At 42.6% G+C, this 15948-nt stretch overlaps 6 protein-coding genes across 6 annotated transcripts; 3 read left to right on the forward strand and 3 right to left on the reverse strand.

Moving 5' to 3' along the window:
• Positions 1-466: 466 nt before the first annotated feature.
• EAE98_006022 (uncharacterized protein) lies at positions 467-926 on the reverse strand (the record flags this gene model as incomplete). Its single annotated transcript, XM_038953644.1, has 3 exons — positions 467-663; positions 734-816; positions 886-926. The coding sequence occupies 3 exons, from the start codon at positions 924-926 to the stop codon at positions 467-469; spliced, it is 321 nt and encodes a 106-aa protein (XP_038810039.1).
• A 2506-nt stretch (positions 927-3432) lies between these two features.
• Positions 3433-5022, forward strand: EAE98_006023 (uncharacterized protein; the record flags this gene model as incomplete). The annotated part of the gene is made up of 1 exon (XM_038953645.1): positions 3433-5022. The coding sequence occupies one exon, from the start codon at positions 3433-3435 to the stop codon at positions 5020-5022; it is 1590 nt and encodes a 529-aa protein (XP_038810040.1).
• Positions 5023-6615: 1593 nt separating this feature from the next.
• On the forward strand, positions 6616-7927 carry EAE98_006024 (uncharacterized protein; the record flags this gene model as incomplete). The annotated part of the gene is made up of 2 exons (XM_038953646.1): positions 6616-6724; positions 6777-7927. The coding sequence occupies 2 exons, from the start codon at positions 6616-6618 to the stop codon at positions 7925-7927; spliced, it is 1260 nt and encodes a 419-aa protein (XP_038810041.1).
• A 465-nt stretch (positions 7928-8392) lies between these two features.
• Positions 8393-8977, reverse strand: EAE98_006025 (uncharacterized protein; the record flags this gene model as incomplete). The annotated part of the gene is made up of 1 exon (XM_038953647.1): positions 8393-8977. The coding sequence occupies one exon, from the start codon at positions 8975-8977 to the stop codon at positions 8393-8395; it is 585 nt and encodes a 194-aa protein (XP_038810042.1).
• Positions 8978-10559: 1582 nt separating this feature from the next.
• Positions 10560-13170, forward strand: EAE98_006026 (uncharacterized protein; the record flags this gene model as incomplete). Its single annotated transcript, XM_038953648.1, has 6 exons — positions 10560-10632; positions 10705-10829; positions 10951-11044; positions 11119-11577; positions 11634-11921; positions 11985-13170. The coding sequence occupies 6 exons, from the start codon at positions 10560-10562 to the stop codon at positions 12950-12952; spliced, it is 2007 nt and encodes a 668-aa protein (XP_038810043.1). The 3' UTR covers positions 12953-13170.
• Positions 13171-14037: 867 nt separating this feature from the next.
• EAE98_006027 (uncharacterized protein) lies at positions 14038-15547 on the reverse strand (the record flags this gene model as incomplete). Its single annotated transcript, XM_038953649.1, has 3 exons — positions 14038-15080; positions 15135-15169; positions 15222-15547. The coding sequence occupies 3 exons, from the start codon at positions 15545-15547 to the stop codon at positions 14038-14040; spliced, it is 1404 nt and encodes a 467-aa protein (XP_038810044.1).
• Between the last annotated feature and the right edge of the window lie 401 nt (positions 15548-15948).

The following is a 15948-nucleotide window of genomic DNA, read 5'->3' on the forward strand; positions in this document are numbered from 1 at the left end:
TCCTGGCCAAGATAACTACCACACAATACAATTTATGTAATTACAAGCATATTGACACTCAAAGTGATACTGATGATCAAATATTCACGTTCTTAGAGCTCAAGTATGCTCGAGTGCTTAGTGTTCCAAGTGGACAAGCAGCGAATCAATTGACTGGGCTGCTAATGATATCACTGGCGTTACTGGACCACTAGTTCAAAAGCGCGTGTTCTTTGCTCAAATTCTGTATTTCCTTGCTATGAAATTCAAATGAATGTTGTTGCACTATCAGTTCATCACAACCGCAATCATGACATGGCAATACACTCCAAAGTAATACAAGACCTCCTTTCCCTATCATCTTTGAGCCTGAGTTCTAGTGAGCCAGATCACTCTCCAGATTTGAGCTTTTCAAAGTAGTCTACCAAGGACTTCCACATTGAAAATGGATTCATTGTTAGACCATAGTCCAGACTATTGAAATCACTCATGCTGCCAAGGTTGTAGTGACAGTCTCGCTGATCGTTGAACATCCTTCCTCGCAACCCGTGCAAAAATTTGGGTACGCCGTCACTGTGAGCGTAGTAGGGCATAATGTTTTTGAGGCTGGGAAAGTGATAGTGTTGATCACAGTCTGAATACAAACTAGGCGTGCAGGACAAGAAGTTTTCGATGGACATAAACCTACACATTGTAGGTTAGTTCTTTTTAAATGTCCAAAAATATTATACGTTCACATTTCAGCTCTACATACTGTTTGGTGCAATTGTGATGTATGTAAAGCACGAAGTCAACTCCTGGGTTTGGTCACCTTGAGGAGCTGCGAACGCTGCACTGCTAGATTGGGAACGCGGATTAGTTAGAATCTCAAAGATGGTCTGGCTCACACGAAGGGCTCGCTCTCACCTGAGGATCATTGCCGCGATGAGAGTTTGCAACTTTGCCATTTCGATGTTGGTATCTGATTGAATGTCTGGTTATGGTGGAACGTCCTATGCAGGTCAAATTTTCGAGTCTTGAAGTGTGTGAGTTATCATGAAGGGAATTTCTGTGGAATAAATCTTTTTTCTAGGTTCATCTCTTTCCAATAAATGCGAGAAATTTCTCGTACATGAGCTGACGACTTCCCACCCGAAGTCTTTTAGCTGCTACCCGCTTCTTACTTGTTCGGGGATTTCACCTTGATGTAAATAGACTGCATAGGACAACAGATTTACTATAGTTTTGACACCTATCCATACTTGATCCTATGAAGGGGTCTGCACCATGCGCTTAATGATCTCGAACACATTCAATCATGAGTATACCAAATTGTTAAGAAGTTCACCTGACAGGTCGATGTCAGTTGTATTTATAGGGCGGAGAATCAACATTGCCACTTCGGGAAAGATTTACACTACGGTGGCATCCCCGATTGCTGTGCTCGTTAGCGGTCAGCATCGACTACTAAAATTGAGACAAATATCTTACCCCGTGTCAAGCTTTCCTCCAAGCTTTCCTCTCCGAATGCACCACACGAGCTTGCGCCCTTGTTCGGCCCTTCACTATCTCAGTCAAGCGCTGGACTATCTCGTCTTATATTATACAATGCGATCATTTGTGTTGTAATTAATTTTCAAGTGATGACTTTACAGGCTGATGTAATCCAGATCCTTATGCCCCATACAGAGATTCCAATCTCAAAGCAACATGTACCATGGCCAAGCAGCCACTCCCTCTCATTTCGGCCATCCTCTTTCAATCCTCAGAACGACAGTCCGAACGACGACGACTTGTTCAACGGGCTTGACGAAGCCTTTGCTCCGCAAAGCATCGGTCCGCCAAATCAAGTTCAAGAAATTCTACCCAACGACTTCACTATTTCCGACAGAACGAGAGAGGCAGTAGCGATATACGGTGAACAACTGGTTTCGAGCCAAACTTTCACATATTACCAGAAACATCCCACTTTCAGGAAGCGAAAGGTTTATTTCTTCCATCTATGCAGAAGACTAGCAAGTAAACCGTTGCCAAGTTGAAGTATCGCAATGCTTACTGCCAACAACTTGCAGGTCTGGTTGCAAACTAGTGAGCCTTAAAGGCACCCAAGCTCTACTATTATCACAAGATGGTTTCTTACTGACTACAGTATATCGGATCACCTATAAGTCATTGAAGACCAAAATAAATTATCAAGCTGACTGAAGATCTTCTCGGCTGTCTTGATTACTCTTGTTTTTAATGACATGGTATAGCATCACTTGAGCCCCTTTTCTTAGATGATAAGATACGTTCACTCGCTATACCCATGGTGTTCAGTTGTCCCCCTCGATATTCCACTAGGTCTCTTTCCATTGATAACATGTATCCTGTATGTCACTCTACATTCAACAATGCCGTCATGTCCTCGAGGTGTCTCGATTTCTAGTGGATAAATCTATAGTTATTGAAGTCCTCATTCAAATATCGGTTTCGGACAGGCACATTTGTAAACTGATTTGGTAGATGGCCTCTTGACTGTGGTATACTTCATTTAGTATATCTGAATAGGATTACTACAATATGTTAAGGTAGCGAAAAAGACCATCAACAAAGTCTAAGAATATCCGGGTCATAACGCACAACTTTTGACGACACCAATGAAGTAGTCGTCCTAAATCATATCTCCTCTTCTTCTCTGTAGATACTCTTTCCTCTTCCTTGATGTTTGACAGCCAATTGTTCTATGGTTTGTAAAATCATAACCCCCATATATTTCATAGAAAGTTTATGTTTTCTTTCACTCTTGTCCAGACTTCACTTTCATCACTCTTCACAGGATGCATGGATAATTTTGTTGTCAAAAGCTTCAATCAATGCAGCCGGTCACCCGGCCGATGTCTTCAGACCACAACAAGACAGCCATACAATCACAAAATCTAAAATCTTAGAGCAGAGTTTTTACCTTTCATTTCTCACTTTCCAACTTCCTTTCTATTACTTCTTTACCTTTCTACACAACCACAATAACAACCATATGCAAAGAAAAGACAAACATAGCCTCTAGTACACACATCACTCCCATCTCTTCTTTGCAACAACATTGAAGTCTTTATTGCTTCAGTAAAGAATAAATAATTCTTTCCAAGCAAACAACCTTCTCAATTCCCTCTTTCTTGGCTACCTCACTCTCAATTTGCAATCTCGCCATCAACCAAAACGCAAAACTCATCTCAACTCGAGACCCGCGTTTTAATGCCGGAAGAAATAGCCCTTGCAATAATCATCGAGATAGCAATTCTTGGATCAATCTTTGTCGTGAGAATCTTACTACGCTTCATTCAATATAACGAGGTGAATCGAGAAATCTTTTTTATCCTCTTACTTTTGGCAATATCAGGTGTTATCTCATCTTCGATCTACCATCTCAACTAAAACCCAAAATCGAAATCGAAAAAAAAACAACCACTCAAATAAAGCTCTACAGCAGCCAACATGCCACCACCACCACCATTACCAACTCCCACTCAACCTCCCCTCACCAGTGTTCTCGCAAAACCAAAAACAAAGGGCAAGATCCACGTCTCCTTTACAGACTGGGTTTTGGGCGGCTCACTCCTCTCCATCAATTCTCCCAATCCGAGTAATGTTGCTCCTGCAGCTACGCGCCAGAGAAATGATAGTCGTATCAGAGCAACGGCTACGAAGGATAAAAATGGGAGAAATATTGTTATTCTGGAAGATCGGGAACAAGACGGAATGGTGGGAGAAGTGGAAATGCTTGTTGTGAGGAAAGTTGGTAAGAAGAATGGGCATAAGAGAAGTAGGAGCGGGAGTGCGGGAGAGGTGGTGAGTGTCAAGGCGAAGATTTCAGAGGAGGTATTGGAGACGGTTGTGGAGGAGAGTAAGGAAGAGAAGAAGGCAGAAAGCAAGGAGGAAGTGAAGGATGAGAAGAAGGATGAGAAGCAGGAAGAAGTGGTTGAGGTCAAGAAAACCGATGGTGATGATAAGGGTGAGCATGTATTGAATTTGCAGAAAGATGGAGGCGGGAAAGAAGAGGCAGTGAAGGTGGTCGAGGAGAAGTCTGAGGAGTCAAAGCCAAAGGGTGAAGAGCCCAAAGCTGATGTTGTCATCGAAATAGCTGCAGTCCCAAATACTGAAGACAAAGATAAAGATAAGAAAGCCGAACCGGATGTCGTTATTGTCGAGGTCCAAGTCAAGGAAAAGGAAGATAAAGACAAGGGCAAGGATGAGAATAAAGATAAAGATGTCAAAGAAACATCCAAAGGCGAGGATGACCCCAAGTCTACTACCACTAAGCCTGAGGAACCAAGCGCTGATACCACAGTCACAGCCACAGATTCAAAAGAGAAGACCCCTTCTGTTACTGATAAAGCTACAGAAAAGGCTGCCGAAGCAACTATCGAGACTACAGACGAGAAGAAGGATGAGAAGGCAGAACCCGTTGACGGAAACGAATGGACCAACGAACAAGACTCAAAACTCATGGCCATGAAGAAAGAAAACAAGACCTGGAAGGAAATTTCTGGGGAATTAGTTACCGGCAAGAAAGAAGTGGTGGCACGATACAAAGTCTTGCAAGAACAAGAAAAGACCGAGAACGAAGAGGAAAAGGCAGAGGTAGAAGAAAAGCCCAAGAAGGCCGAGAAGAAAAAGAAGATCAAGTGTACCGCCCAAGTCGACAATGAAGATACAGAAGAGGAAATCTATATCTCACCAGATTGTCCCTACCATCAGCCCAAATCCAATGCTTCCGCTGCGTCTGCTCCAAAACAAGAAAAGAAGAAAAAGCGCAAGTCTTATGGAGAGCTTGATAGAGATAGAGATGATGAGGATGAGGAACAGGAAGAACGTAGGCAGGGAAATGGACATGGAAATCAGCAGGGACATCTTCGACCGGATAAAATATGGTCAGCAGAAGATTGCGAAACTCTGGAGTATCTGATGGAGAAACATAGGAGTACACAATGGTTGCAATTGCAAGCTGGATTCTTCAATTATACGGGAAGAATGGTTAAGGCTGAGTTTATCGAAAGAAAGTTTAGGAAGGATGGACTTGCTTGATTAAGGGTGGTTGGTAGAAAAAATCTCCAACGGAGATAGATGGAGATTGATTCTATTTGTTTTCATTTGAGTGGTTTGTTTTGGAGGGAAATCGACATTGAGATTGGAATGCGAGTTTTTGATATATTTTTGCATCAGTTATTGGTCTTGATGTCGTTTTTACATAATCTGGGGGTTGATATTGAGGAGGGCATGGGGATCAGCTGCCTCATTTTGAAATGCCGAGCTCATTTGTTCACAAGTTTTTTCTTTCTTCAGCACTTCTGACATGAGCCTTGGTCTCGTGTGCCAGTTTCTGCTTTGAATGGATGGTAATGGGAAGAGCCCCAGGCTGTGCAGAAGCGCTGGTTGGTATGATCGAGATTGGGACGGTGCAAATGCGTGCACGTTTAGTCGGTCAAGTGAATCCTGATGTTAGAGTACGTAGTTTCGAGGTCATTAGACGAATTATTCAGATAATCATTATGCAATCTCTAATGTTCTTTGGTTCCTACAAGAAAGTCATTTGTGAAATACAGCGGATCTAAACACTACCTAGGTATTTTCCATAAACGAATCCCCGAGAACATCACAACATACGTCGAAAGGCTCCTAGCGGTAATTGTGAAGAGGAGTTGTCTTTGTTACTACAGCGACGATTATGTAGACCCACAGTCAAACTTGTTTACTCGAGTCCAAGTCCAAATCTTTTCATACTCATGGCAATTGTAGAATACCATTGATCGTCAAGAATCAATATATGACGTTTAGCGGTATATCTCTCATCTTGGCAACCTCCCCCTTCCATTCCATCACCAACTTTTGATATTTTTCACAACATATGTTCCTAATCACCAGGAAAACTCATCTAACTTTATTGAATAAAAAATGAATAGAATTATCTCCCGCATATCGACTTGTAAAAATCTCCCACGACCTCAAGAAACCCCCAAATACTCGTTTCAATATATCGAACATTCGAGACCAGATATCGAAATTAACTTTCGCCAAGAAGGGAAAATCCCGTCATCAACGAAACCAGGCAGCTTTACGTGAGTAAATCAACTCAAAAAAGCGCTACGGGCCCGTTATTTCGTGCATGTGCCATTAATCCGAGCTAGTATATGTAGTTAGTTTTCTAAGTGGAATACTAAAACCTTGATATGGATTTTATTGGTGGAGCGGTTGAACTATCGGAAGTAATGATGAACTTTGAATTGAGGGAATATCGGATTCTGGATCTTGGAATGGGATTTTCCATCAAAATCGCATTAATTCGTGTCATAGTATACTATGCTATACTATACCATAGAAGGATAAGTTCTCTAAGGACTAGAACTGGATTCGCAAACTCAAAAATGGTGGGCTAGCTCCTATGCAATAGATAGAATATCCCTCTCTACGTCTCTCCCACCTCCTACCTTCTACCAAAACACAAGTAGGACTTCTCTCATCAGGTTTACCATCATTTACATGCACATACATGCACACACATGCACACACATACACATACACACACACATACACACACACATACACACACACATACACACACACACACAAACATAGACATCTTAATTTTTAATCTCGATTCTCAATATCTTCGACACCAAAATGTCCATGGCGCCCAACAATATGTCGATGCTGGAAGCAAGTTTTGAGCCAAGTGGAAGTGGCCACCGAGGAAATGATAATGACGAGCAAGGTTTCCATCAAGAAAACAGTAAGAATACTACTAGCAAATCAAGTGGGAGAAGATAACTCATATATATTAGGTTGCGAGAAGAGCTCCGGGATGGTTCATGAGAAGCCGGCCAAAGAATCGATGTTTTCAATGTTCGAATTCCCAAAGTCAGAGCCAGATTTGAATGCACAGGAGACGAAAATCGAGAAAGAGAAGAAGAAAGAGACCGAGAAAAAGATCAAGGAAAATGAGAAAGAGAAGAAAGAGAAGAAAAAAGAGACTGAGAGAAAGACCAAGGAAAATGAGAAAATCGAGAAAGAGAAGAAGAAAGAGATTGAGAGAAGGATCAAGGAAAATGAGAGAATCGAGAAAGAAGCCATAGAGAAGAAGAGAAAGACGGACAAGAAGATCAAAGAAGAGGAGAAAAGAATAGCGAAGGAGAAAGCGAAAGAGATGGAAAGGAAAATTCAAGAGGACACGAAAAGAGAGAGGGAGAAAATAAACTTTGAAAAAAAGAAGATTGAAAATGAAATAAGCCAAATCAAGGCCCAGTACAAAGAGAGGCAGAAGAGAATTGATCTGGCAAGAAGAGAACAAACACGAGTACACGCGCGGGATGGTCAAGCGCCTGTCGACACTCGCATAGGCTTGCCGCAAGAATGGCGTTATCGTGATGGAAGGGCGAAGTACGAGAAAAATCATCAGATAGAACAGTTGAAGTCGGAATTGAAGGCACTGGACTTGCAATTGATAATGGCAGGAGAAGAGGTATTACGATTCTACCAGTCGAAAGTAGAGGATGAAATATCCAAGGAGCAAGCGAGAGAACGGTTGAGAAAATCCACACAGGCCAAAAATCCTGTAGCGCCGCAACCCGGACAAACAGCACAATCCGGTGAAGAAGAACTCACTAAGAAATTCACCTTGCCGGTCGTCTCCAAAGAAGTCAACTCTTCTATGGTAGACAATCCCTTCTATGCGCCTGGCGAGCTCAAGTATCATATGATGGGAGAATGGGATTCCGACACTTGCAAGGAGTGGATCTATGATTCTCTTGAGAATGGCCTCACAGAATTTGAGAAAAAACAGCTAGACTGCCGTTTAAAAAGAATGCCAGGTTTCTGCGGAAAACGCATGTTTGCGGCGACAGAAGAGGAGTGGGTTAAGTGGTTGGCTACCGATGGTCTACTGATCCATGACAATTTGCAGAAGATAGCTGAAATGGTGAAGGTGGGCATGTAGAAAGGGAAAGGGGGTATTTATATGAGTGAAAGAGGAAGCGGTTATGAAGTGGTGTTATAGAGCCCGATATTATATCGAAAGAAATGTAAAATGGATCAAAGGGAGAGGACTGCTCGCTTGAACATGCCGCTTATCGATATACTGCAGATACACCACATAGCTGACAACACAATCTCAAGGTTGATAACAGTGGTTCTCCTCCTAAAAGTAGAAATTCAAGCCGTGAAGATATCGTCCGCTATTTGTTCCAATCCATAATTATGATCAGTTTATTTGTGAGCTTTTTAGACACCAGTAATCAGTACCATTTGCCCATTCGCCATGGAGAATTAACCTACACCAACCCAGCCCATTCCGGTCTTTTGTAGCCTGCTTGGCCAAAATCAATATACTAACACATAAACAAGTATTTACACCATAAATTTGAATTTATACCACTCCACCACTGTTCCAACAAATGCTGAATTATCCCAAAGCCTTCTGAATCAAACTCTTACTGGTGTCGCTCATTGGTATCTGCAAGGCCAAACGATGTCCTTCCTCACTCATCTTCCCCCAAGTCTTTCTCAAAATTGAGATGATTTTCTCTTCATCATGACCCTTCTCAAAAGCATCAAACTGATCATCCAGGAACACTAGACAGGCAACGTCCTCCAAGATCTGCGTCTCCTCATTTTTCTTCAAATCCTCTTTCCTTATCAATCTAGCCACTTCTTCCGCTTCCTCACTTGTAAAATTGCAACCAACACATATCGCCGATGCGAGATCCGCTTGTCGTTTCTTGAGAAAGGTCCTCCAATTCAGATACCCGGGTTTGGTCATCGGGTAGGAGGATCGTGGTACCTCCCAGCGTCGAAAATGCTGTGCTCGGATAGCAACTTTGAGGACGGGAGAAGCATTGGGAGCGCGGAGAGAGAGATAATGGGTCATTTTTTGGGCATAGTGAAGCTCGTATGGTATACTCTCGCCATTTATTGTGCTGATAGTTGGATCTAAAGCATGAGCTTCATCAATCAAAGTGATGGCAGCTTCGTAGTTTTCCGCCGCCATTCTGTGGGATGTTTGGTGCTTGTAGCTTGTTTGATAATTTGATCAAGCTTCGGGAAGAGTATCCGAAGAAAACTAGAAGTACCTGGGCAATTCACAGTTCGTTTTAATAGACAATCCGTGTTTGAGTAGTCTTCCTGTTGATGGGAAGGTATTCCTATCTTCGTTTTGTTTGCTTCGTAAAAGGGAGCTGGGAGAAGAAAGCGATAAGAGAACGATAAGATGCGGGGTGGTAGCGACGCGATGAAGAACCAGCCTCGCCAGCCAAGCCAACCGAGCCAGCCAATCACCGCAAACACTTACAAATAAGACATTCCCGACCCCGACACACTGGTCACAATAATTTCAAGTTCCGCCCTGGAGGCTTCAACAAGCTCTTCACTTCATTTGCGGTTGCATTTTTGGTGTTAAGCTTCATAACAAGACCGCTCGCCGACATTACAGAATTCAATTGCACACTATCGTGCTTTAGTAGTTTCCTAGCTGCTGACATTTGCCAATGACTTTACAAGTGTAAACAAGGCACTGAGTTGAACACAGGGTTACTGTTCAAACAATATTGTCGGCAACGGAGGACATTGAACTGCAAAGGTATCCATCTATGAATGATGATGAACATGCACACAGTCATTTGGCATAGTAGCAAGTACAAGTCCTTGCGAATTCGTGGGAACCAACAGTAAAAGAGCTTGTCGACTCGTATCGTCCGGTCTGGTCGGTCGACACAGTATGAGCCGCGCGCTTGAACAGAATGACCAGACTTCGGCCGGTTCCCATCTCGCATCCTGCGCTGCAGTGCAGACTTTTATTTTTTGAAGCGCATTTCGAGATTCATATTGCAATATCTAGATGCTTGATGTTCCTCAACTTTGATTGATAATTATGTGATACCTCTGAGGTGCAGGAACGACCGATCGTCAGAATTTGAGACTCGATTGTTGTTATGAGTGAAATTGGAGCCTACCATTTTGCTGGCGATTCTTCTTGTACAGACGAAAGAACCATTCGAGGTCAACCCACATGGTCGGTAGCAAAGGATCCTTTCGTTTTACCTGAGGGCAGCATAAGACCACATTGAACCTCAACTCTCCTATCAAAGTTTCATACAATACAGCCAATCCTACCCCCTAAAATATATGGTCGATGTCCCAATTGCAGAGACCTAGTGCTTCATGCGAAAAGAATACACCATCGATGGGGATGCTGGCTTCTAATGCCATTCTTTAGCCCCATGCACATGTTATCGGAGAAGCTGGCGGAGACAGTCTCATGTAGCTCTTCAAAAGAATCATAGCTTGGCTTTATCGCGGCCGCAGGGTCAGTGAACCCTTGGGGCAATCATTGCGCCACCAGGATCAACGGGGACAGTCATGTAATCTGAATGTAAACAGGTCTCTAAGCTTAACTGGAGGCCGGATACACAAGAACCGCGAAGCCCAATTTGAAGGTCTTGTTGGAAAAACCTGCGCCTAATATAATGTTAGATTAATACACCTTCGCATCTTCCTTTTCAAGCATAATTTATCTGCAACCCCGGAATCTACAGTGTCGAACAAAGTAGCCCCTAGCACTAAATACTTTCGACATGTCGTCGCATCATGATGCTAGCAAGCCTAGTGCTAGAATCGAGAAAATCAAGAGTGGTGTTACTTCACCATGTGAGTTGCTTTCCCAGCGAGCTACACAGCCGGAAATCTATCAAGAGGAGTTCGTCTAACACAAATCTTTAGATAAATTCAGAGACTACGACTTGCAGGTCCTGAATAACTGCACAGTAGAACTGGATGTGGCAACCTTAGATGATTTATTTCGCGACTATTTCTCAAATGATTCTCATGATTCTCATGAAAAGGAAGTAAGCACAATTGTAAACTCTCTCAGGCCTCAATCCTCAATTCTCAATCCTCCATCTCAACTACTTGATAACTTTACCCCCTCACTCTATCATTACTTCTATTAACCTACCAACGTTTTAGTGGGCCTATTGGCGAATAACAGAAGAGAGGAATAGAAATGGAAGAACCAACTTTTCCATTTCAAGATATCATCCTACTTGTAAGAAAATGCCGTGTAAGTTCACCTAGTATTTCAAAATGACAACTGCTGGTCTGTATAGCATAAGCGTCTACTGACAAATAACGAAGACCACACGTCGAGCAACAAGAAAGTTTGGATTACCAATTATGCCGGCGACCAAAATTACCAAACGGTACGTGATCGACTTGAAAGTGACAGTACATTCAACGCATTTGTAGAGAACGAAAGCCACTGGAAACTTGATTGGGACAAGGAGAAGCGTCAGCTTACCCTTGAGGAAATGATTAGTGGCAAACCAAAGGGAAGAGAACACTCCCGATCCCGCTCCCGCTACAAGAGACCGGAGAGCGAGACTGTCAATGAAGATTCAAGTAGCACTTCTGGCGACGATAGCTTGGGGATGAGGAAAATTCGCTCGCATAGATCAATGCCAAGTCCTTTTCCTGGCTATACACATTCACTTGTCGAAAGCCAAAATTCGGAGATGAAGTGGAGTGGTAGACCCGAACCGATCAGTCCTTTGTCTTTGTCCATAGGTATTCACAAACAGGATCGAACTGTTCCATGTAAGTTATTGCTCTCGTATTGGTATATCTTGGAAGTTTACTGAATTGTATCATAGACTACGGATATTACCTGACAAATAGTACACGATTTGGTCTATGGTGGGATGAAATAGTCGATATATTACTCTCCAAAAAAATCATCAAACCCCCCAGCGCAAAAGGACCGAAGGAGAGAGGCAGACTCATCGAGGAAGGCAAAATGATAATGATTCAATTTGGTCCTGGCTCAGTTAACTCCGAAGCAGGTATGAAATATTCTGTATCAAAAATCTCCAATCTATGTGATGCAGTTCGTGGAACTCCAAAAGATTCATGTACCCATGAAAGATACAGGGTCAAGACTTGTAAGTATTCGAACCCTGCGACTCAAGGTTGTCATGTTGTAAAAATGCTAACACATTGCTAAGATTCGCTTCTGGAATACAAAAACGGTACTATGGTCGACGAACAATACCCCTCGATATCTATTCGTAATAGACTTAGGAATAAAGTCGCATATAAGAGTGTCCTAAGCGGACTTGGCAAATTACTAAAAGAACCAGGTGGAAACGTCATCTTGGCCAAAAACAAAGGTGAAATATGGAAACTCATACAGAAAAGTGATGGAACCTATCTCTCAAAATCGAACGCGCTACGACTCCGCATAACAATACATCCACTTGCAAGGCGTCAATCGGACACTTCGTCAAGCGGACATTATTCTTCTAGCGACGAATCACAAAGAAGTAGAAGGCCCGACTCATACTCTGCTCATAGAAGTTCTCCTAGTGTTAGCCGTCGTGACAGCAGTAACCCGGACAGAGCACCAGCGAAAACGGAACTTCGACCCTCTCGTGCCAGAAGTTTCGCACACTCGGCACGCGAGGGAAGTTTCGCACTCTCAGCACACGAGGGACGTATCAGAAACCTCCCCGACTACAACGAAAGTCGCGAACCACACAGAGCTGCCACCTCACGCCCGAGCTCCGGCGTGGAGTCAGATGTCGTGCGACAAGATATTTCTTTTTTCCATCCTCCAACAGCCGGTCATGGGAGTGTAGCCTCAAGCACACATTCAAATTCACACGCACAAACACACACAGCAGAGCTGAAAGAAAGAGATCGCAAACCCTCAAAATTTAAGGTGGCGAGTTTTTTTGGCAACAGACGGGAGAAAAAGCACGAGCGGAAAGAGGAAAAGCTGGCGAAGAAAAAGAGGAAGGATGAAGAGCGGGAAGAGAAAAGGGAACCGTGGATGGAAAGAAGGCTGATGAGGAATAGAGGAGATTATTCGGATCGGGAATGGAATGATGGGCGTGGAGAGAGGGCGAGGGAATCCTCGTCTAAGAGGAAGTTGAAGATTGAGTTCTCTTATCAGGGGCGTGGGAGAAGATAGAGGGAAAGTAGTGTATGAGTATTTTGAAGAGGTTTGCTTTGCTTATCTTTGTTGTTAATGTTGTTGTTGTCATTTTAACTTCCACTTTTTTTTTTGAGATTTAGCGCAGTCTTTGGAATTTTGTGGTTATTTTATCTGTTCCTGTTCTATAAATATATAATTCCCCTCATACTCAATCTTTTCTATTCTTTCTACATTAGTATACAAGTATATAAGTATACATACTCCGCACAATACACACAATACATACAATCCCATTCCCCCCAACTTCCCACAGAAATAAATGAGAAAATTCAATTCAATAAATTCATTTAGATATGTATTAAGTCGATATCCATTTTTGAAATTGCTATGTATAGGTATTTATATACGAGAGCGGATTTGTAATTTTATATATGTATATCTATCTGTCTATCGATCTACTTATGTATATATATATCTATCTAGGTAGGTATCTATATAACTCATATTCATATTCATACGCATGTAATTATAATTATAATATTCCACCGCATGCTAGAAGATTCATGTTATTATATGATGTTAGTTACTCACTCACTAACTTACTGTATGCATATATGTATGTATGTATGTATATATACGAAATGTAACTTGTGCGCTTGCGCTCGGGTAGCTCGGATAGAATGTAAGACTACGATGAGTAGACAGACCATTTATAATTTACAATTTATAATTTATAATTCATAACTCATAATTTGTTTTGCATAGGTATCAGAAATGGGATTTATGATGGGACATCAAAGTTTGAATATTGTGGAAATAGAAATGGAAATGAAATTCGGATAGGGATAGAGATAGGAAGGGGAAGGGGAAGAGGAAGAGGAAGAGGAAGAGGAAGAGGGATATCATATATCCTAATATTTGCATATCCCGCAATGAAGGGTGCGATGTATTATATAACCTATTACACCACCCTCACCTCTCATCTACCGAAAAACCAGGGGGTCATTACGGTTAGAAACTCTCTCTGCGTTTTAATTTTAATTCTATAACATAACATAATATAACATAGCCCAACCCAACAGCAAAACCCCACACCAATCCAAGTAAAACAACCCCATCAATCAATACGACATCAAAAAACTATTCACACTCTGCAACGTCGCGCGACTCGGATTCGCATCTGGCATCGAAGTAGAAATCCAGGATAACCTCTGACGAACAAACTCTTTATTTACCGCAGCCTTTCCATTCTCTTCCTCTTCCTCTTGCCTCGCAATTTTCAAATCCCCACGATCGTCGAAATACAGACAGAGAAGAGCAAGTGCCACACCTATCGAGAGATCCTGTCCAGATTCACACGCGATGATGATTTGGATTGATGCATCTGCAGATGTGTGCGCAGAATATGTGTGGAGGTACTCGAGGAAGAAAGAAGAGATGGTTGGGAGCGCGACGCGGAGATTCTTGCTGCCTAATTTTTTGGCGCCGAGTCCGATGTCTAGACGGGAGGGCGCAGTGTGCCATGTATCTTTTGGGGTGGGTTTTGGTGAGAGGACGATGGTGCAGGAACGGGGATTGGTGGGGAGAGGTGGAAGCGCGTCGATAGTCGAGATGGAGAGACAGGAAGTGGGTTTTACGATGCGCAGTTGATCGTTCGATCTGATCGATGAACTGGTGTGATGTATCAATGTGCCAATGCGTCCAGGTAAATCTTCTTCCGATGTTTCGAATAAGATTTCTTGATTGGTCCAGAAAATAGGAGGGGTAAGTCCATGAGCCCAGTTTTCTGTATCGTCACCTGCTCCTTGGATATAACCACCCTCACTGATTTCTCCGCCCGAAACCCTGCGCGAAACGGTACAACAAACAACGGGATGGAAGTCTTCAAAAATCTCGCTTGTTTCCGAGATTTGAGACTCCGGAGTCACCCAAATGGGTCTGATGGGTTTGTGAATCTTCTCTCGGAAAGAGTCAATGGGGAGATTGAGAGTTTGAAATGCTTGCACAAATTGAGGGATCAGGTTGGCCATTTGGGCTTGCTCGGAATCGGAAACTACTTGTGGTGGAGCGTAGAGCTTATGAGCGGTTGGAATGTCAGGAAAGAAAACCCGGTTTAGTACGCAACACCATATTGGGATTGTTTTGCTCAATGCATCAGGCATACCTTTTCAGCATTAGTATACTTGGAGCGAAATATAGAATCTAAGAAGTAACTAACGCTTTCCACGTCTAGTAGAATCTACAATAATACATCTGCATGGAGCTTTCAGCCTATGGTCTATGGAAACCTTACTCGAGTACAAACCCATCATATTTACCAATTATCTCTAACAGATGTAAATTCAATCTTCGGGAGCTGAATTTCCAGACTCCGGTATGGCCATCGGTACTTTTGAAGTATGCACTTCCTCCTTTCTTGCTGGGATCAATGTACCAGCTCCCACATCGCTCATTTGCTATAAGTGGTCTATGATATGCATTTGCGACCGACTGGGCGAATTCTGCGTCTTCGAGAATAGATCGAAGCCGGTTATGTATGGACAAAGTACTTCGTTTGATTTCACCCAGAGTCTTTGAGAAGTTGTGATTTGCTTGCTCATTGAAGACAATATCCGCCACTGTTAAAGGCATTTGAGATATCAGCTACTTAGCTATATGTCGCGAAACCCAGCTTAGATTTCAATATGTTGGAGGCGGGAGGGGTATCAAATTGTGTGTTCTCGAAACTCAAAAATTCTGGTGGGGGTTTCATTAGTTTGGGCGGTGAGATGTGGCAAAATTAAATGTTGATTGAATTTCACACAATTCCCAAAGCCGGGAATAAACTCCTCAAAATGGCCTTATTCCCAAACGATGTATTTTGATTCTCAATTCGGATGGATGAGGATTGAAACTCTCGAGGGATTTCATAGATGTGCAACAGATGAGTTGAGAATGCAGTGTTTACCGCTTCCTGGCAAAGCAATTTCCAACCACATCACCGCTGAGTGCACAATCCATCTGCCAAGAAGCTACAGCGTTTACCGGACAAT

The sequence above is a fragment of the Botrytis deweyae genome, assembly GCF_014898535.1.
Source record: "Botrytis deweyae strain B1 chromosome Unknown BDEW_012, whole genome shotgun sequence".
Lineage (NCBI taxonomy): Eukaryota > Fungi > Ascomycota > Leotiomycetes > Helotiales > Sclerotiniaceae > Botrytis > Botrytis deweyae.